Source organism: Vidua chalybeata, chromosome 5, assembly GCF_026979565.1.
Source record: "Vidua chalybeata isolate OUT-0048 chromosome 5, bVidCha1 merged haplotype, whole genome shotgun sequence".
In the NCBI taxonomy this organism is placed as follows: Eukaryota; Metazoa; Chordata; class Aves; order Passeriformes; family Viduidae; genus Vidua; species Vidua chalybeata.
Window position 1 is genome coordinate 57,769,256 of NC_071534.1, and position 22,752 is coordinate 57,792,007.

General features: G+C 37.2%; 1 protein-coding gene across 9 annotated transcripts in view; it reads right to left on the reverse strand.

Moving 5' to 3' along the window:
• Nucleotides 1-22,752, reverse strand: part of KIF21A (kinesin family member 21A) — an 86,314-nt gene that overhangs the window by 17,443 nt on the left and 46,119 nt on the right. For 4 of the 9 annotated variants that reach the window (XM_053943435.1, XM_053943434.1, XM_053943431.1 and 1 more), the window contains exons 12-27: nucleotides 19,688-19,726; nucleotides 17,445-17,529; nucleotides 17,149-17,266; nucleotides 16,620-16,808; nucleotides 15,511-15,710; nucleotides 15,018-15,125; nucleotides 14,425-14,493; nucleotides 14,111-14,322; nucleotides 13,309-13,462; nucleotides 12,739-12,939; nucleotides 12,307-12,408; nucleotides 10,381-10,546; nucleotides 9,872-9,892; nucleotides 5,942-6,002; nucleotides 5,680-5,734; nucleotides 4,107-4,324 (exon numbers count right to left, since the gene is read on the reverse strand). In XM_053943435.1, coding sequence (XP_053799410.1) covers nucleotides 4,107-4,324; nucleotides 5,680-5,734; nucleotides 5,942-6,002; nucleotides 9,872-9,892; nucleotides 10,381-10,546; nucleotides 12,307-12,408; nucleotides 12,739-12,939; nucleotides 13,309-13,462; nucleotides 14,111-14,322; nucleotides 14,425-14,493; nucleotides 15,018-15,125; nucleotides 15,511-15,710; nucleotides 16,620-16,808; nucleotides 17,149-17,266; nucleotides 17,445-17,529; nucleotides 19,688-19,726 — 1,998 coding nt within the window. The remainder of the gene's footprint in view (nucleotides 1-4,106; nucleotides 4,325-5,679; nucleotides 5,735-5,941; nucleotides 6,003-9,871; nucleotides 9,893-10,380; nucleotides 10,547-12,306; nucleotides 12,409-12,738; nucleotides 12,940-13,308; nucleotides 13,463-14,110; nucleotides 14,323-14,424; nucleotides 14,494-15,017; nucleotides 15,126-15,510; nucleotides 15,711-16,619; nucleotides 16,809-17,148; nucleotides 17,267-17,444; nucleotides 17,530-19,687; nucleotides 19,727-22,752) is intronic. The other 5 variants (XM_053943436.1, XM_053943430.1, XM_053943433.1 and 2 more) reach the window with 3 other exon arrangements.

The window sequence follows — 22,752 nt, forward strand, 5'->3', positions numbered from 1 at the left end:
TTTCAGTGTGATTTCAAATTTTAGAATGTACTTAATCTATTATTGTCTCTCTTGAATCTAAGGATTATAAACTTGTTCTCACACTTGAATATAAAAATATACCAAGTTATTAATGTTCAAAGTTGATCAACATACATTGTCAGATACTGAATAGTTAAAGGAGATTTACTAATTCAATAATAAAAGAGAAACTCACTAAAAGAAATAAAGTGGAGTATGCATCCAAATTAAGATGACGGAAGTTCTTAAATTTCAGATTCCACATTTGCATCTACAATAGACCATTTATGATAGACATGAAGAACACATGACTCTTATATACAAATGAAACTTTGCAGTAACATATTAATGTTAATTAGGAAGTGAGAAGAAGTATTTCCCATTGACAATCTGACTAGTATAACATGGCTTCTCTTTGTCCCCCACTTCCCTTCCATCTCTCATTTGTCTCTCCAGTTCTTGCTCTGAAATAATTCCAATTCACAGTCACTATGGTCCTTCTCCCAACCTTCTATTCCCCATTAAAATTATCAAGAAGACAATATTAAATCTGACACCCAAATGTTCTCATTTCACCATAGTCAGACAAAAGAAAAAACAAAGGAATCTGAGTGGTCTCCATTCATCTGAACTTCCATTTCTCACTAGCTGAGCAATCACAAAAGCAACATTTGCTTTGCATTTTCCTATTTCTTTGTATTTAGAAGGATTTTTTCTATGAATATGAAACACTCATTAAAAGCAAGAAAACAGATTCTGAAAGTGTTTTTGCTCCATGCAACTCCATTAATCAGATAAAACTCATTTGGCAGGCCACCTGCCTGACATGGTTACGACCATCAGTCTCAGAGCTCTACAGGTTCTGAATATGCATAGCTCCAACTTCTCTACATATTTCCCTTAAGAGGAAGTCTGTGCTACATAAAATCCACCTGGAGACAGGAATGCAGAATAACATGATTTAACATGGACAGCACAACCACAAACAGCTACTTGACTCAAGTAGATGAGACACTCTCAAGTGATCACAAACCCTAACTGGAATGTGTAGGACCTGTAGGACCTAGTGCCAAGAACTGCATATCAACCCTAGAGTTCCCTGGGGTCTTCAAGAGATAGGAAAAGGAGGACAAGTGATAACCTGCCTGGTTTTGCACAGAAGCCTAGCAGTTACGTCATAAAAAAAGGGGAGAAAGTGGGTCCAATTCCCTCAAGGCGAGAGCACCCATTTCTATGTAGGGCTCCCTTAACTCTACGCATACTGTGCAAAGGACACCAAAAAAGGTGGAACAAGACACACTCCCTTCCCTCTCTTTATGCTGGACCAGTATGCATTTAGGAATGCAAAAATCCTGAGATCACAAGGCAAATTCTATGAATCAGGCTGATAGGTCTTCCAGGGAGGATGACAAACAGGCTATAGTGTCTACTGCCAGGGTTGCTTATATGTCTACTGAGCAGCTGCTCGATTAAATAAACCAGAAACTGGAACTCAAGCTCCTCTGCCTCACACTGGCATCCTGCATACTTGGACATGGGGGCAACTTTCACTTGTTCACTCTCTACCTGCCCTCGAGTCTTCCATCTTTGACTCCACAGTGGAACATCCTCAGAAGAGGGTGTAAATAGCATCATCATTTTCTGAATTGTTTTTGAAAGCCTGGTATTATAAAAGCAGGTATTATAAATATGCAGCTATCTTGCTGGAATGAACTTCCTAAGCACAGGTGTAAAAACCAGGTGCATGATGTCAACGACCTAACAGAAAGGGAACAGGACACATACATACTTCCAGGTTTCCAGAACCCTTTTACATTTGCCAGGACATCAGACATCTGAACAGAGCTGATACAAGTCCTACAGAAGACAACTATACTCTGAAAAAGCTGTTGTAGATGAGGTGAGCATATCAAAGAACAACAGCAGTAACCAAACAGAATTCCAGTTAAATTAACTGTTGGCCATATGTATTTAGGTGCCTCCCTAAATAACAGAATCACACCATGGTCTGGATTGGAAGGGACTTATAGATCACCTAGTTTCAACCCCCTTCTCTTAGTCAGGAACACATTCCACTAGACCAGGCTGCTCTAAGCTCCATCTAACCTGGCCTTGAACACTTCCAGGAATAGAGCATCCACAGCTCCTCTACGTAACCTGTTCTAGTGTTTGACTCTCACAGTAAAGAATTTCTTCCAGTATCTCATGTACACCTACAATCTTTCAGTTTGAAGCCATTACCCCTATCCTATCCTATCCTATCAACATATGCCCTTGTAACAGGTCCCTCTCCAAGGACCATGGAATCACCACAAACCTTAGAAAATTGAGGGGGTTCCAGAGTGAAGCAGTTTGTACATATGCACTTGTCTCTTTGAGAATCAATATTTTGGATTATTGTTACAGCCTCTACATTCCCAAATGTCGCTTAAGTAAGTGGCACAAGGGAGAAAACATTTATTGCAGGTAAGGTCACAATCTCCTCCTGAATAATATATTTTATTATGAGAAATATGCTAGCACCACAGGCCCATAAGGGAAGGCCAGATAGGCCATAAGGAGAAGCTTTCTTCAACTATGACCAGATAAACCAGCAAGAGTTCTAGTTTTGAAAAAACACAGACACTTGTAGGGAGAAGGTCACTGCAGATTGATTGTGGGAATTTTTGATCACTTAGCTGCTAAAACATGATCCAAGACAATTCAATATGTGAGGCCTACTGCTGACTGAATTGACTTTTTGACAGTATGTAACTCTCAAAGTCTTTCAGAACACAGTTTTGGGAAAATCCTGTTTTGCCTTTTTACTGGCTCACTTTCATAAATGGATACATTCTAGAAGATGGAGTGAGGCAAAAGTTGGTATTACCTGAGTCTTGGATGTCAGGTCATAAGACTTGATGTTTTAGATCTTGAAGCTTCAAAAGTCTCTACTCATCTCATGCTAACTGCTGAAACAAGTGGGTTTTCTCCACCTGTGCTCACTCTCAAGAGCATTCTTGCCAAGCAGATTCTATTTGCACTGAAGCCATCAGCATGGGTTAATAATTGCTGTCAGCAGTGTTTTACTGTTCACAATTGCCACCTCAAGCACATGCCAGAAATACATAGTAAAAAATACAAATTGCAAATGTACATTAGGCAGAGACTGCTGTAAAAATATTATGCAAATAGGACAGATGAATATTAAAAGATGCATGACTCCAGAACCTGTAACATGAAGATAGCTACGGGACACTGATTTCCACATCACTGAATGTGGGAAGTGCATTGAATTTACACATGAGCTTGTGCAACATAGGAGCTAGTACCTAAAAAGCCAAGAAATTAGCCATTCTTGCAGTGAATGGCTAATAACTAGCAGTGGTATTGGTAGATATAAAATGAACAGCAAGAGCAAGTGAAAATTAAAAACGAGTGTGTGTGAGAGACATCTGCTGGTCCCAAAGTAAAAAGACAAAAATATTTTTAGCTCTGTTTAGAATCAAGAGATACTTTCAGTTAGTAATATTGTTCTGCAGTTAAGTTTGCAATCTGCGAACAGAAAGGATTTTTGAGGATTCGTAATATCTAACATTTTCCTTTCAACTTTTTACTTGAATAATCTATTGTTGCACAGACTTCTTCATTTTATGCACGGTCCATACAAGACAACTCACAGAAAAATTCTTCCTAGTAATAAGGACCATATATAAATGCCATGATAAAGTTTTTGGGTTGTGTGCTATTATTTTGGTTTTTTTTAAATCTCACTGCTGTTCTAATCAGATTCTCACTATCTCCCTAGAATGTGCATTTCCCATAGCACTAATATAGCAAACTCTTCAAGGTATTAGAGGGGCTTTCCCCTCTACATAGAACACAGTTACAATAACAAAGCACCTTAACAGAACTTAACATCTTCAGGAAGAACCACAGTACTTACAAGACTGCATTTATGCTTTCTAGAGTGGTGATGGTAGAAAGGAAGGAGCTTTGTCAGTATTATTTAGTAAGTTTCAAGTATATAAACCTTGTTTGTAAAGTTAAGGTAATAGATTACAAGAAATTGGCAACATGCATTTTTAAAAAGCAAAGGATAATTAGTACAGCGTGGCCAAACTTACATGCTGCCTATCTTAGAAGGTAAGCCAGATGGTGGGGGTATAAACTCTCTGTCCCTAGCAGAAGTATCATGTGCGTCAGCAGCCACCCCACTTTCTTGGGTTTCTGCAGCTGATGCGACAGAGCCAGCCAAGGCAGAGTTTGCAGCACTACTGTCGGAGACCAGGTCGCTGTTGGCTGCATACAGCAATTCCATCTGGGTGGTGGTCCTGCGGCGGGCCTGGAGACACACAAAAACCAAACTGCCACTTCAACATGCAATGGTGTGTGTCAAGAGTCCTACACTCAAGCTTATCATTATTAGCTGGCAATTAGCATCCCCCTCAAACACTTGGCAACTGCCTTTGGAAAATAAACCAAGAAGCTTGTGTCTGCTTTTGGGCAATGATTTCAGAGGAGGCAATTCAAATTCAATTGTCAAACCACTGATTTGACAACTGGTTTCCAAGGATATCCTTTCAACCAGCTGCCTGCCAATACTACATGAGTACAATATTACTCACCTACGGTTTATCGAAATGAAATGTTATAAAGCAGAGAGGAATAAAGCAAAGTGTCAATTTAAATAGCTACAATTATACTGGTGTGACTTCTAACATCAATGCTTCTTCTCATATACAAACTCTGCTTCTTCTTTGTTTAAGTCACCTCAAAAGTCCACATGAATTAAAATTCATTCAGCATTTCAACAATTTGAAAACAACAGAAAAACTCACAAAAGAGCTAAGCTTTGTGCAACACAGTAATTTGTAAAAAATGGATCATACATGTTAGGTGTGATTTTACAGTGAAATTAAGATCTATTCCTCAGGGAAGACAAAAATCCAGTCAGAAAAGAGCCATTACCAAAATGATATGTTTATTTCATTGCATTTTTGGACCATACTCACTTAGTCAAACAGCCCAAAAAACTGCACACCAAGGAATGTCACCAAATAATTCAATAGCTAACACAGATGGTTCCTTCCAAAGCCAGTTGCAGTTGGAAAAGTGGAGGCTAAGCTACTATTTACTTTGCAAACTTGGTTTATGCTCCTGTGCTCACAGGAGCAAAATTGCCATCAGTGCACATTTCCAGTTCCCACTGCCATTAATATTAAACTGTAGTCAGCCTAGATATGTAATTAAGATCCTGGAGGTCAAATTTTTGTTTCATAAACGTCAAGATTTCTGTGACAAATCGCAAACAATAAGCATGTTCACAGTTCCCACTGGCAATAGCATTGAACTATAGCCTAACTAATACTAATCTGCAAAACTACACCAGTTTGGAGTGCAAGTAACTGGAACAACATATCTCTTTCTGGAATTCTAATAACTTAACCCCAAAATACTGAAGAAGTTATTTTTATCATTGCTTCGTAGAGAGGAGTGTCACACAAAATCATATTGCACACAAATCATATGTAAAGTACATCAGTTCACATTTTGCACATCTTCATTCATTGAAGTCTCTTGGGCAAAGCAAGAGCTTTTTTTTAATGATACCAGAAGGTATAATTAAATTATGAATTATTATAGAATCACTTAAAAGACATGTAGAAGAATTATCATCATCATCCTTATACATCCTACCTTGCTTTTGGGCTTGACTTCACCACAAAGCTTCAAGAGATCCGAAGATAATGAACTAAAAGAAAAATTTCATCACAATTAGAAAGTCATACTTTTTGCAGATTTGCAGATGTGTATTTTAATTTTATTCTTCTTTCTACTGAAATTGTGGGCAAAGTATAATGAAACAATATTAGAGATACTTTCTAAAGGATACATGATTCTGCATTACAAAAGGAGGAAATTACAGTAATTTTTCTAGTAGTAACAAAGATTTCCTCACCTTCCTTCTGTTCCAGGACTATGCAATGGGGCATCCTCATCAGTACTATCTTCCAAATTTTCTAGAAAATTTCCAGAAGAATAACATTAGTCTGTCCCTCTACAACAGGATGTGAAGGTTTTAACTGCTATACAAAGCAACTCAGACAATGTTGAAAGCGATTTTCAAAATATCTTGACTATTTTCTATCCAGCCCCACTGCCTTTTCATGACACCTAAAGTAATTCTTTTCATACAATCTAAATATATCATACATCTAGGCATACTTTGCCAAACATGGTCCTCTGTCTACTGTAGCAGAGCAACAGAGATGATAGAAAAACAGAAATTCTAGAAGGAAATCTGTAAGAAAGCAGATAAAGCAAAGAAAATTATCTGCAAGACATGGAAGATATGGGATGTAAATCAATGGACAGTGAGAATGTCTCTTTCTCCTCTTTTTTTTTCATCTTCTTGCTCCAAGACAGAATCAGCCTGGCTATAATGAAAAAGAAAATGATATTTTTAACTAGCTAGTGAGCTGAGGCTCAGCCTCCTCTGATACAGAATGCCACCAAGCATTTGAGCTGAAAAGAAGCAAGCATTTTACTAGGATATAAGGATTCATTTCAAAAATGGATGATGCTACTAACTTAATACTGTAGAATGGCTTCCTAAAAAGAGATTAATTTCTAAAGGAAGCTGCTTAGTAGAAATGTTCCTGAAGCAAAAATGGGTACACAAACCTGGCCACAGAAGACAAAACCAGCATGCATGCCACACACTAACACTGTCAAACCTCCAGTTAACACGTCTGCATGCAAATGGTGCAAAACATTAAGCTGAGACAATGAGTCAAGGGCACATGTACAATCAGTTCCAAACTGCTGGGAAAGCAAATCCCCTAAATTGTGTGTTATATTCTAATAATATATTTTAGGCATAGATCAAGGACACACGTAACACATTTTTGCAGGCAAAGTCCCTTATTTTTGAACATACTCATGAAATAGTAAGGATTAAATAACTTTGTAATGACATTCCATTACACCTCTTTACTAGAAGAGACACTATGTTTCTTTACTTAATTTCTGTTAAAAAGCAGATACCATTTGCAATGCATAGAACAAATATATTTGTAACCCACATTAAACCAGGTTTGTCCATGTATATATTTTAAGTGCACGTTCATGCTTTGGAGAAAGAGAGGAAAGATATGCAGTTTTCAGCTGAATTTTGAGAAGGAATTGAAAAAAGAGAAGAAAAATACTGCTTTTTGTGTATGCCGCATCTAAACATGCTCCCTGAAAAAGTTAAAACCATCAACCTAGAACCAACACCAATAATAAGCTTCAGAGTTACCAAACTGCTGAATTAATCTTAACAATGTAATCTTAATTATCAGAAACACAACAATATTCTAAAGAAAGCAGGGTCACATGAATAGCACTCTGAATTTTCAGGTTTCTGTTTGTTCCATCATGGATTTGAGGCCAGATGAAAACCTTTCAATATTTATTATTATTATTATTATTGTCATTAGTGTTGTTACTATTGCTATTATTATAATATGCCTTCTGCAAAAGTGGGGATTTAGACTATTGCTCCTTTCAGTAAGACAAAAGCAGCATCACTAAAATAAATGCATTTTAAAAAATATAGGATTCCCATTGGAATTTTGTTACTTCATCCCCCTACTTATAAAGAACTTGTGATCTCTTTTTACAGGTAACTAAGTAGAAAGTGTGGAATGACCACAAAAGGTGGGATTTTATTTGTAGGCTCACTCTCATGTGACCTGATGAATTTCTTCAGTTTACCTGCAATTCAACACAGGAAGACTGCCCAAAGCCCTGAGATAGAAACCAGTGCACAGAATCAACAAGAAGGTAGACAGAGCAAGATTCTGCGACAGTGAGAAGAGATGAAAGGAGAAATGAAGTTAGTAAAGACAGTAATGTTTGCAGGGATAGCTGCTAGCAAACCACTGCTTGCAGAACAGGTGGAGAATTTTCTGATTATTCGTCTTCATCCTCATGCAGTGGCAACTGGACGGTACCAGAATAATGCCATACACCAGCACAGTTCACCCAGAGGAAATGACATTTGACCAGCCCTCTCAAAATTTGCACATAAATGGTTGTGACTCACATCCATGAATGTCCATACATCACAGGTGGGAAGTAAAAGCAGCTTCCACAACTCCTCAAAGAGGAGTCACTTCAGCAACATTCAAAACTCAATTTCATGGTCATTTTAACTCTTCACAAGAGCAGATGGGATAGTGAATGGCAGCTGGTTCATCCACCAAGGTGGATGTGCACTGAAAGTCCATTCAAGTCAAAACCTGAGCCTGTGATGTACTTTTCTGCAGACTAAAACTTCTTGTCTACAGCTGAATGCAAGTGTATAACTACACTGGGGAATGTTCAAGTTCTTCTGAGCCAAGTGCATTCAAATGGCTAAGAACTTTTGAAGACGGTGGATCTGAAAGCAGGCATCAAGAGGGCGAATCACAAGTACCATGGAAGTGCAATCCCTTTGTTTGGGATAGGGCTGCCTGTGCTCTACCACTGAGATGTCAGGCATCCTGGTGAGATTGATCTCAGGATCTGCTGCCACCCACACTTCTACCTGCAGGAACTCTGTCAGATCCTGCACCAATAGAGTCCCTGCAAACCAGCTGGCAATCCCAGCATCAAAGCCTCACTACAGTGGTGTCTGAACTCCCTGCAGCTCAAAAGGTTTGGTCACTAGTGAGCCACAAAACACAGACTACCAACAGTCTTGGACCTAGGCTGGTGCAGCATATTCAGCTGCATTTCCTTCCTATAAAGTGTTAGCGGAGTCCTGAGTGGCTTAGATACTCTAAAAGCTTCAGGTCATGCTTGCAAAGTGTTAGAAAGCTTCTTTAATGAGAAAACACTCTACCAAGAATTTGATTTCAGAGCTACTGTTTCAATACATTTAGCAAGTGGTTTTTCATTGTTTCAGATATTGCTAATAAGTAAAAGCCTGTCCAGAATTGAAGAAAATGCAATGCTGTCAGGAGAAACAATACTCCAACAGGGGTGAACATGCACACACATTAAAGGCCTATTCTAGAGACACCATGATACTACAAACCACTGAGGTTCCTGAATAAATAACTGGCTGCATGCAGCAAGATCCCCTGACACAGATCTTCAAGTGTCACCTGACAGGAAGCTGGCCAAGTTCTCACCATCTCTACATTATGATCTATACACTTCCATGTAGTTTTGTGCTTTGAAATGCTGTGCAAATCTAGCACGGGACAGCAAAATGTGATTAAAAGTAGCACAAGACAACATTAAAGGAACTGTCACTGGTAACAGGATTCTTTTTCTCAAGTTCCAAATATAGCCAATTCTTTGGAGGGAAGAAAATAAGCTTAATTCATTTGGGAATAACTTCAAAGCAACAACAACAAGAGCAACTTGTATCTCAAAATCAGTGAAGTCAGTAACTTGAACACAATTGAAAAAGTAGGACATAATCCTGCATTCTGTACAATATTTACATTACAAAATGAGCTATTTGCAAAAGGTTAAAAATGACCTGCAAGTTAAGAATTGCCTTTTTTTCAAACCTAAAAAAGATGAGCAGAATTTGCCACAACAGTAGTATATCACAAAATAATTTTATGTAGTCTGAACATACTTTGGGCTCAAAAGCACCCAGTTATAAATTTGAAATAGAGCTCTGCTTACTGTCTTCACTTTTAACTACTACAAGGGCTATTACCATGAGTGCTAGGGGTGGTTTCAGAAAGGAAGAAATGCTCTTTAAGCTCATGATAATGAGTACATTTACAGAACAGTTCATGCAAATTTCACAGACTCACAAATTCTAAGATACATCAGTTAGTGAACTAGAATGAATTAGTAACTCATGCAGCTGTACAGTACACAGAAAGCTAAACATACTTACCCAGTGGTATGCTATCTAGGTCTGTGTAAATACAGCAACAAGGAAAAAAAAGCAACATTCCAATCAAAACATATCCATTTATAAAAAGAAATAAAACAGAAGTACCCAAATGTATTCTAAATTTTTCTTAGTATCATCTCTTGAGAAGTAGAATAGATGCCGTAACGACATAAAATGCCAATCCAAAATCCCTAGCATATGATGACTGAACGGGACTGAATTTTTGAACTTCCCATTCAGAAGTTAAAACAATTCCAGATTGTAAAAATAACAAGCTGATTATTTGAATTTTAAAAAAATCTCAGTAATAAAAAAATTTGTTTCCTACATTTTACTGCTGAGAGGGTCTACTTAAAAATGTCATACATGCATTGTCAATTGTGAAGTATAAGATGTTACAATACAGCATCTATTCAGAAAAGAAATAGTCTAGAATGCCCAGTACAGCATGCACAAAAGGCAAACATGACATGCAGCTGACTATTCAGAAAACAAGATGAAAAAAGTACCTTGCAAAGCATGACCCAGAAAAGCATCAAGTTCAGGATTTAATTCAGCTTTTTCTTTTAGCATGTGAAACAGCAGCTGGTTTTGAGTAGCACTAGTAATTTCTGTCTGCTTAAGGCGTCCCTCAAGAACTTTGATCTGAGCTTCTTTCTGAGCTGCTTGGAGACCCTAAGAGAAAGAAAGATGACAAATGTTTTATCGCAACCCTTGTTTTACGAAATGAAAATTGTCAATTTTTTTTAAAAACTGCAAACACAAACAATGTGTACATTGCAGCTGCCTTCTTACATCCTGAAGAGCAGGTGTCAACAAAGGGTCTTTTTCTTTCCTTGACCTTTTACAGAGACTCATTAAGCATTCCCTTAAATTGCACTCCTCAGACTGCCTTGCAAATATTCACCTAGGGGCTAAGTGGGACATGACTCCCAAGTGTAATTCAGAGTCTTTGCCATTTTTAAGAGTAGCAAGCATCTGAAAGATTAACACCTCAGCTTTTCACAAATAATTACTTTTTTAAAAATTATTACCTATGGTACTCTATGACAAGGAACAGAGGGGAGATGGAACTGGGACAGGGTGGGACACAGAGCCATAATCTTTCCTACCCAATCACTCAGTGAACTTTCAGCTTTTAATGAAAGATCTTATGGCCTAACTTATGACAGAATTCATTCTAAGCGAACTTCCCTAGAGCCATGGATTTGTGAGAATTTTTTAGTTGTAGAAAACACAGCCAAAGAAATTTACGGAACAGTTTCCAAATAGATTTCCAAATTCCAAAAGAAACAGTATGGAAAAATGAAGGTACAAAACATCATCTCAAAGGCTTGTAGGGCAACAGCAGACTTTGAGTGTTAGTGCTTGAGTAACAAGTGTAGCCCTATAAATTTACACACCACATTTTGACTGAACTAAAGCTACATATCAATAGACACATTCCGGAGGTGAAAACAAACAATAGAATAGACAGTAGGCATGACCAATTTTGCAAAAAAAAAAATCCTTTCAGCTTTTCTACATGACAACTACTAAACAAAAAAATTATAGAATCCTTCACATAATGGAGCTTTTTATCATAATGAAGAGAAATTGTTAACAGAGTGAGTCAGAGGCACTTTTCTCACATTAACTCTGTTGCAAGATCCATTCAAACACATCCAAGGGCTAAAAAAATATTAAAAGTTTGAAATTTCCAGAAGCCAATGTGATTGTGGGAATTTTCTTTACCCCTTTTTTTCCCCCCACCACAAACATTTTGGATTACCTGCATAGTGATGAATCAAGAATGCAAAAGCAATCCCAAATTTCTTTGCGGGGGGTGGGGGGGGTGGGGGGCTAACCCAAAGACAGTTTCAGTATCACTGAAATCTTTCATTTGACTCAATGAGACAGAAAGAAAAGCAACAGCAAGAGTACACGATACATGTGTGCACAGGGTTTTAAGCTGCCAAATACTTATTTTGAAAATAAGAGAGTAAACATTTTCCCAACACCTTCAGAAGAATCCCTGTGGTTCTACTCAGACTGAAGTATGTCATGCATCAACATATAACTTAAATTTTTTGAGGCTCATATTTGTACAAAGGTGGCTGAGCCAGTCTTTTGAAAAAAGATCTAGAGCTCTCTTTAGGAGTTTGTTGAAAAACATAGAGATTTATTTGATTACAAAAAGCTAGTGCTCTTGGTAAGAACAACATGAGCTAATTAATACAGTGAAGAAGGCTCTACTGGGGGTTGAGAAACAGGCAGTAAGTTGAAGAGGACAACAGATCTCAAGGGTCTTCACACTGAGAATCAGCATGACTCAGTAATGTTGACCAGCTTTGCTTTGTTTAACACACATTAGTCATGTCTTTATGTCAGCACAATATATCTGCTCCTGGCACATGCCATAGTCCTGGCACACACATACTTCATTTACATATTACCTTATTGATACCCATCATAAGGAAGTGATCAAGCAAGTATCGAGCTTCTGTCAAAGTACAAGCATTAATCACTGCTGTTACATCCAAGGTCTCTCCTTCTTCCTATGTGTGCAAGAATAAGCCCAGTCAGATTGTGAAAAATTCCGAAGAATTATATTAATTTATTGCCAGCATACTAGAAAGCATCAGCTTTGACACTTAAATGCTTTGCAATCTTAATTTGCATTACACTATTGACACTAAAACTCAGGCATCAATTGTATGAGTCTTCATCTCAAACTTCACATAAAAGTTTTCACCTATTTTCACTTCCCGGCTCAGTAATTACACAGACAAACAAAAACTAATTTCTAAATGAGAACATTTTCAAGGCTAACACAGTTGTGTTTTCTTGTCTCCATTTTACCATTTTTGCAATAACATTTGACCTACCTTTGCTTCTTCCATTTGCATAATGTTTGCTTGGCAGTCAGAAATGCTGTCGTTGATGTAGTCTATATTTGCAGTTACTGATTCCATCTCCTCATTTATGTTTTGGACATTTCTATCTGTTTCACTGCCACCCCCACCCTTGATAAGCTTCTCCCTTTTCTTTGAAAGCTTATCTCTTCTTTTGGTGAGTTCTTCACGTTGCTATTTTCCACAAAGACATAATATTACAGAAAAAGGAATTAGTAAACTCTTAGAACTCTGAAGTGCCTTTTTGTTTTCATTCGTTTGCTACAGTTTAATTAACATATCATGATTCCCATGGGAAGAAGTTACACAGGTGAATACAGTAATCTATTTGCCCATGATGGCATTAATGTGTCTCTTAGTTCTTCCTAAGCACAGCCCATAGTTCAAATGTTTACTGGAGCCAAAAGTGTCTTCACTGACTGCAGTAGATTCCACCCACTTTGCCAATGCTGCCAAAACAGCAATTAATTTACAGCAAACAGACTTGCAGCGCTCCCTATTAAATACAATGATACAGCCAACAGTGCACAGAAGATCACCCACCGTAAGCAACCTGTTCATATCTGCCTCCATGTTGGAAATAGTCATCCTCTGCATGATAATATCAGTCACTCTGCGTTCCAGTAACTGCCACTTCATCCTGGCTGCCTTTGAGGAGTAAACTCTGCTTGTCACTGCTTTCCGCTGGTACTTCCTTCTGTGACACATTCAAGAGAAATATACAGCTAAGGCTGAAGCAGTCCAGTTACAAATTCGAATGTGGAAATGATCAGGCTGGAATATTTTTCACAAACAACGTAAAAATTTCATGCAGAAGTTGTTGTAGGTTTTCACAGCACCAGACAGCTGCTTCTACCCAACCCCGAACTCTACTACACTCTAACACGCTGCACTTGAAAAACAGGTATCAAACAGGCATCTTTCATGATGCACTATTGAGTTCAATTGCCACATAGGTGTTGTTCCCTATTTAACAAGGAGATCTCCTTCAAATCACAGTGGAAAAGCACAAATAAACCTGATACACTGAACTGCATTTTTCAACAAGTTTTTCCATGAACTTAACACTGCTGGCATTGGACCACCACGGTAATTTCTCTTGAAGAGCAGATTTAAAAACCCTCAAGATTTCAAAATCCAGTTTAAATGACTTGTCCTTTAATGCCATTTTATATTATTATATTATTGTCTTAGACAAAGAAATCTGAAATTGCATTTGATAATGGTAAAATGCCCATTTTATGAGCATTACATGATAACTGTTTGACAACTAACAGCTCCTGCAACAGTACCTGCTAGAAATTTCAGTTCTTGTAAGAGAGTCCTAAAAAGTTTTAACCCTTACCCTGTTCCGTTTGTTGCAGTTACAGATAATGCTTGAACCCTTGCAACAGGAATTCTCATCTTCTGCTGTGCTGCTGTTCTGGAGCCATCATGCTCGCCTGACAAACTAGAACTTGCTTCCTGCATGGAATGCTCAGGCAGACTCAGCTTTCGACTCACTTTTCCTGCCACTTTATCAGACAGAGGCCTTACTTGCCGACGAAGGGCTGTGACCTGGAACACAGTGCAAAGACACAATTAATTCTCCCAAAACTAATTTACAGCAATAAAACATCATTCTGTTTTCAAAGATGCATTGGTGTTTTACCACAGTACCTCTTCAGTTTTGCGACGTAAGATAACTTCTTGGTTTCTTTTCTGAGCTTCCAGAAGCTTGAGCTGATGCTGTGAAAAAACAGAAGCAGCATATGATTTTTTTTTCCATTCTCTCTCACGAGCACTGCATTGTATAAACAACAAAAAAAAGACCTCTACACATTAATACAAATCTGCAAAATTGCTGTGACATGAAGACTCAAGTCACGATTGTTTCTTGATCTTCCTTGTGCAGAACAAAAATAAGTGCTTCACTGCATCAATTCTATCAAAAACAGTAATTCCATGCAAGCAAGGTGGTAGCAACAACTTTGTGAAGATTCAGTAATCACTAATTCACTGATAACTCATATATCAATTCATTGATATACATACTCAATAAGCACAACAGGAAATAGAAAATTTATCACCTGAAGCTAGGAACTGTATTTGCATGGAAGTCAAACCAAATTTTGTGCATTTTCACTGGTGCAAATATACAGGTACATGCCTGCCTCAGTGAATGCATATACACAGTGTGTGCCTGCAAGCAGAGGCACATCATAATGACACATGCTTATTCCAAATGAAAGTTCTTTTATCTGTCAAATCACCTCTCGTTTGCGTTGCTCCTTTTTCAGCTGTGCAATCTCTCTATTTCTTCTAGATTCAGTCATTCTAGCTTTCTCCTGCTCTTCTTTCATTTGTTTCATCAAGCGAACCTATAAAGAAGTCATCACTTAGAAAGTTGCTCACACTGAAGTGCTGCTCCCTGCCCTCAACCATGTAGAGTTTTCTCTTCAAATTGCCATTTCCCACTATATTATATGCTTTTAGCCATTTAGGCTTCCATCTAATGTCGTCTTCACTCAGTGCTGAATAACAGCTAATAAGCTGTGCAAGCTTATGCATGTTTGATACTTTAATTTCTGTTCATTAAACCTAAAAGCTGCCCATCTCCCCAAGAACAGCCTGGTGCTTGCATCTCTTCTATTTTAAGCAGATAACAGCAAGAAGAGAGTTACCAGATAGATGGATGCACAGGAGATTTCAGCCCAATTTTCAGTAAACATTCATTGTGCAACACTTCAATTTACTGAAATATACCTTGGTTTTCTTCATCTCTGTCACCTCCTGCTGCAGTTTCTTCAGCTGCTTTTCATATTGAGACTGATTTTTAAGCAATCGTGCATGTTCCTTTTGTGCTGTTTGAAGTCTCTGCAGCTCTTTATTCATGGCTTGGAGTTTCTTTTCATATTCTGACTTGATTTTTTTTGCCTTTTCTTCTGAATAGGTCTCTACAGAACCTAGAGTAAAAGGAAATTCTTAATCTGCTTTTGTTCAGGGTAATTTTACTTTGCCAGCCACAGCAGATAACTACTTCCTCTGCTCTAGCATTGCTACAGTATTGCTCTGCAATACCTTTAAAACAGCCTAATTTCTCTCTAGTTTCTGCCACCTGCACTGCTTTGAACTTTCCACCTCATATACATTCTGGGATAAGATATCAACTACTAACACTTTGCTCTGACTTCTTTGCAACAAATCTGAGCACCTGAAAGCACAAATACACACATTCACATATATGTACACAGGAGTATAACAACACTCCTAAAAGCCATCAAGCCTAGCATTCCTCTTCTGACACTGATCAACAGGAAAGGTCTAAGGAATAACAGGGGAACAGCAAAAGCTTAGACAGTGTATAACCGTAAAGCATATATGTTTAAAAAATAAAAACAAACAAAACACTTTCCACAACACTCCCAAAGTTCAGTTATTTGTGGCTTGGGACTCTTGAATTATAGATAGTTTGTCATCTCAATACTAACACATATTCAAAGAGGTTTGGTGAGTAAACACCTCTGAAAGGTGTGTTTCACCGATTCTTGTTCTTATTCTCATGCAAATAAAAAGAAAGTGGGGAGGAAAGAACATGAAAAAAACCTTTAATCAGGAACTATCTCCAGGATTATGAGAGCTCTTAGAAAACTGAAAATGCTTATTCACCCAAATCAAATACCTGTCAGTAGCAATATATTTCAAAAATTCTTCTCTCAATTCTAGAGAAACTAGAATGAATAAAGAATGATTCACTGGCATTATGGGTACAAAACATACTTCTGTTTTCCGCAATTTCTCATCAAATTTGAAAATAAGAGAAGTAGAAAATGGTTCAACAGCTTATACAAGACCAATGATTTTGTACTTCTTACCCAAGTTTTGAAGAACCTGATCTCTTTCAAGCTGAGTGTCTCGAATTTTATGTTGTAGCATCATTAGTTTCTCTTCATACTGTTTTTTCAGTGTTTGCAACCTTCGCTGGCTGTTTTCTAGCTCATCTATCAGTTTCTGCTTAATGGCTATTTCACAGGTGATATTTGCCAGGTCAGCTTGATAATTTTCTAAAATAAAAAGATTTCTGTTAAAGTAAAGCAAGGACCATGTGAATACAGATAACCCTTGCAATCTTAGGGTCACTGTTAATACATATTGTGCACGGGAGGATTCCACACAAATCACAAGAACCTGGCCTCTGGTCAATTTCAAAACTCAGACAGGGACACTTGATCAGCTGTCTATTACATGTTTTAAGCATCATAACAAAAAAAAGGTAATTCACAGAACATGCTCTTCACAAAGAATTACACACAGACGGTTGACAATACACTTTCTTGCCTACCAAGACCTGAGGTTTGACAGATATTATTTGCAAAACTCTACAGAATATTATGCTGGCATCACCTTTTTCATCAGAGTCAGAATCTGATTCATCTGAGCTTTCAACAACTTCCATATCATCTTCATCCTCATCATCCTCCTCTTCTTCCTCATCATGATCACTGACTTCCTGAATTTCCTCCTGCAAATCATACAGACATTAATTAAAGCACCCCCACACTTTTCCATGCCTCAATCATTTTTGACTACCACTGTGAAGCTGCAGTATTCACCTAGCGCATTCCTAATTTTCTTTCTATAACATTGTAAATCTTTAAACAGACAATGAACAAATAAACCAAACACTTATAAATACTTACTCCCTCCAATTCATTATTCTCTCTCTCTGAAGTGCCTTTTTCATCTCTTTTCTCCTGCTCGTTGTCTGTGTTATCCTCCTTAACACTAGTAGAAGAGGCAGACACAAATTATTCACAAACTGAAATGGCAGTTGTTTCCCATCCCCCAAACTAGTAAGGTGTAATTCCAAATAAAGATGAAAAACAAAGTGTAGTTAGAAAAACGTAAGGTGTTGGGCATGGGTAAAATGTAACTTCCAAACTTCTGCAGATATTACAATAATGCCTAATTGCTCTTAATCTTGGTTTGCAAGGCAATAGTAATGATCAACACACTGTTCTAGCATACTGCACAACTGGGACAATCAGAATACACATCTCCATATACTACAGCAGTGCTCATTTTGCATGGAAGTTGCAGTGTACCCAGAGTAGCTTTTACAAAAGAATAAAAGAATATTGTGTGCAAGTACAATGTACATTACAGGTATTCCTATGCTTTCAAGCTATAACAGAGCCTACTGTACTTTGAATAGTCTTAAAATTTATGTATAAACCTTAAACAATATCCTAATTTATTGTAATATAATTTATACTCTTTTGATTAGTTATCTACTTTGACATAAAGTGAATGCTCAAAATAGTCTGATACAACAACAAAAAGGGTTTACAGCAGGGTTTTTTTGTTTTTGTTCTAAACATTTGGTGTATTAGCCATTAGGCAAGTTTTAACATTTTAAGTGAACATTTAAGACATCACATGCAAATATGAAACAAAAAAATCAATGGCACTCTGCAAATTGTCACAGACTGGGTATCCATCCCTCTAGTGCTACACATACAAAACCCAAAGTTCCAATGGATGGGAAGTTGTGACAGAATAGAGCTAGGCACCATAGGGGGCACTAATAAAAAAAATGTGGTTAGGACTGCATAATGTGGAATCCACCTCAACTAACATCAGCTGCATAAAAGTTTGGCAAGTTGTACTATCACTGATCAGGCACAGAAGGTAGAAATGTACATCTTCCTCCACTGATCCCAAGAGGAGCTCAGATTCACAATCAAACTCTTGGGCAAATCCAATGCTCAGTGCAGCGACAAGAAATATACAGTAGATTTGAGACACTATGATTTGGTAAGTGACAACTTTAAAACAGAGCTCGAATCTAAAAAGTGCCTGTTGAGTAACACACTGCTGGGTACCCGTGATTTTCTGTTGTATTACTTTTTAATCTGTTCAATGCTAACTGATTCCCTTCTGCCCCACTCATTACCAGTTATGAGCTGACCATGCAGCAGCTGGGTATGCTGGAATTTAAAAATCTAACCAGATTTGTACATAAAAAAATGCCTAACAGGGAACAGTGTGTCATACGATCTCATTTCCACAGATTCTCCTCTCCCTCAAACCAGAACATGTTCTAGGTTGGTTATTAAACCTAAAAGATAATGGATCTTAGCTGCAATCCTCATGCAAATTGAGGCAAACCCCCAGTTACCCTTCCACTTAGTAGAGAACTAATCACTACAGAGAATCTGTGTTCTGCCTAAGAAAGGGGAGAGACAGGAAGAAGGAGAGCCAGCAGCTCTCCCAGATAGACCTGTACTGCTTAATGTGTATGCTACTGGATTCACATCATCTGCATCAATTCAGTGGGAGAGAAGATCAAAGTAGACAGCAGAAAAATAAAAACACCTTTAGTTTCACTTTTAATCATAATATAGATCTCTTTTTAGAGCCCTCAGCTTAACTGCTCTCTGTGAATGACTATTCATCTACTGGTTTGGCTGAAACAGAATGGGAGGAATGATCAAGGCTTTCATCACATGTTTTCAGAAACCAAAGCAGCAGACTTGACTGAGGTGTGATGGTCCAAGACACTCTTGATCTCACATGCCAAAATTATTATTGTCATATACTGCCTGCTAGAAATTTCATACTATAAATGCTACTGCACCTTCCTCCTGCCTTTCATTTCTCTTAGGCCACGCAAGAAAGAAAACAATTAATTCAACAGGAATTCCCAAAGGTGCCACCTCCCCACAAAAGCTTGCTCAACAATGTGTAACTCCAGAGCCAACCTCAATTCCACAACAGAGGCTTCTTCCAGTTAAAACACTAGCTGAAAGTGAAAACCCAGGAAAGAATTCTGAAAATTAACTACTCCTGAAGTACCTATGAATCTGCCCAACTTCTTTTCATGTATGACAACCAGTTAATTGAAATGACAGGTAATTAAAAACCTGGGAAATATTCCAACCTTCTTTCTTCTTGACTGCTTTCCTCAAGTTTCTGTAGCCTTCAAAAGCACGAGGTACAGTATTGGAAGGCCAAGCCAATGAAGGACAAAACAGACAGTGAAAAGCAAAAGTGATAAGAAGGTAAAAAAATTATATATATGAGCTTGAGGAGTTTAAAATGAAATTTTAAAAGATACCATCAAGAGACAACAAGTAGTAAAAAGGCAATACATCCTGGACAGTTGGAAAGTAAACAGAAAACAAAAAAGAAGCATGTGTAGGTTAACTAATTTGCCACTGATAACAAGTAAATTCAAGTTACACTAAGGGAGAAATTTTAGACAGTATATTTAACTTTGAGAATTATTTCTAATAATGGATTAAGATAATATCTCAATTCTAGAAAAGCTTTCTCCTCTTTCCCCACTTAAAACTGGCGGGTAAAATACTGAAAATTGCAAATACTCCCACTGACCCAAAGTTATATACTACTCTCAGGAACATATCAGGAAAAAAAACAATCCACTAGCTTTAAATATGCTGACAACATATTGTAATATAAAGTAGGAATACGAAACCTTTAGTATTAATATCCTAAATAACATATTCTGAATATAATTAATACAAAAAAAATCTTCAAACTGCATTCATGGTTTTGTTTGGGTTTTGTTGTCTGTTTTTAAATAAAAAGTAGAAAACTGCAGCTTATTTTTCTGGGATTCAGAAAGTACATGTGAATAATTTTTTGTTATTTTTTAAAAAACTAACAAAAAACATGCACCAGAAGCAATGAGATGGACAAAATATTAGTATTTCTGCCTGCATTTTCCCCTCTTGAATAAATGTGGATTTATCAGTAAAAAAAGTCTGCATGACATATATAAGCATAGAGACGGCTTAAAATTCATCAACTACTGAAATTCCTCATTTCCCATTATGACAAAGTTTCAAGCAAGAGCTTTTGCTGCCTTTTCACCTTGTACTGCCTACCACCTTCCTTTGGTATCAGCTAGGAGCTAGCAAGCTGATCTCCATGTAACTTTCATCACTAATTTAGTTTAATTAAGGTTAGGGGAGTCAAAAGAAAACAGAAATGGTTACCAGGTTATAAGGCTGACTAACAACTGAAAGCAATGTGGAAGATTTGCTCAGGGGCTTCTAGTGGGTAAGTCACATTAAGTTACACTGTGGCATACTCCAATCAGCAGGCAAAATATTACTGCTGTGTAAACTGTTTCCAATAAACTTTATGACAGGTGCTTATTAAGGCTACAAGTATTTAACACTACATACCTGCTGCTCATTCAGAACCTTGCTCTTAGACCCTCAGGCTACCTCACAAAAATCTAAATAAGTTGTATGTATTCAAAATTATGCACCTTTTGTAATACTGACCCATACCCAGGAAACAAAAGACCAAGAAAGGTAACAGATGGGGCAGAACCAATAGCTAGGCTTACCAATCTCATTTAAATTAAAAAATGCTAGTTAGACAACTTTAAAAGAACACTAACACTAAAAAGAAATTGTAGAGTAAATGCAACTAAATGGCTGTAGAAGACAAAATTATAACAAAGAATCCTCATCAAACTGCAGGGCGGAGTGTCTGTGCATTACATTAATGTACACACCGCCAATTCCTGAAATTTAAATAGAATAAAAATTCAGTGATATAACCTTAACACAGACTTTTCACTAATTGGATAGAAGCACTCTGCAGATAGCAAGAATGACAATCCCTCAAATTCTAACATTTCTTAGCATCTAAGGAAATTCCCTCCCAACACATGCACCTCAGAAATTTCTAAGTATTTATTACAAAGCAGTCTGTAGATAGGCCAGTAGAGAGATTCAAACCTTAGCAGCACTTTGAAGAGTATGACCCCATTTTACAGAACACAAGGCAAATTTTAAGATGGAGCCATCAAGAGGCCTCTTCCAACTTTAACTTTTCTACAGCTCTCTAATTCTATAATGCTAGGATTCAAAACTGATCTCAAAAATAATTTATGCTAAGTAGTCCCTACTTTCAGATCAGACCACTTGGCTGTCCCATCACAATATTATTTTCTTGGTGTGAGAAAGTATGACTGGCTTTCAAAAAAACAAAACAAAAACAAACCACAAAACACAACCTAACAACTGAGGCTCTATCTAAGCACGTAGCTAAATGCATGCTTGATTTTAAAATGTGTTAAGAAATACAAAATCGAATCTCTTTGTTCATACACTTACAGTTAAAGGACATACTGAAGTGCTTGGCTGAAGAGAGAACAGAATATTCTAATGATTTTATTTAATACTTCCATCTACCCCTCAAGTTCCTATAAAAATGAGACAAAATCTATCAAAATCCCCATAAAAGCTTCCTGAAAAATTATATGCAAAGAATCTAGTTGTACTTAAAATGACTGTTCTCCAAAAGCATCAGACATTTGTGTGGTGAATGGATTTATAGATATAGGATCTAAAATTAAAGATACAACTGATCCTCATCTACTTTATACTTTGACTATTTCAAGCTTAAACTGTTATAGCTTTACTCTGAACTTGTAGAAGTCTGAAGGACCATTATTAAAAAGAGTAACAGATTAGAAGCATGGAAAATTTCAACTAAAACTGAGAGATTTCTAATGGACGCAAAATCTCCGAGTACACAAAGCCTTGCTGCGCTAACTGCTATCTAAACAGGCATTTTTGTCAATTTCTATGAGGATTTTAGTAGATGAGAAGTTGGACAGCAAAAAGCCAGCAAAGCATAATGTTGCAGAGAATTAGGAAACCCCAACTCAAAAAAAAAATTCATAGCAGCAAAAGATAAAGCAAAAGAAGCCAATTCAATAGCTACCAAAGAATCCCCAGCTATTCAGAGTATCTTTTCTTCAGAAAGCTGTTTCAGTTTTGATATAGAGTTAAAAGAAATTTTATCATTTTTTCAAGCTTCTGTTAAATTTCAGGTGCATTTTAGAAGAAATTTTTAAAAACATCAAAATTTAGAGAGAGCACCTGTGCTTTTATCATTGTGCATAATTACATAGAAAAGTTCATTACAAAGGAGACACTCAATCTACAAATACTGCAGACT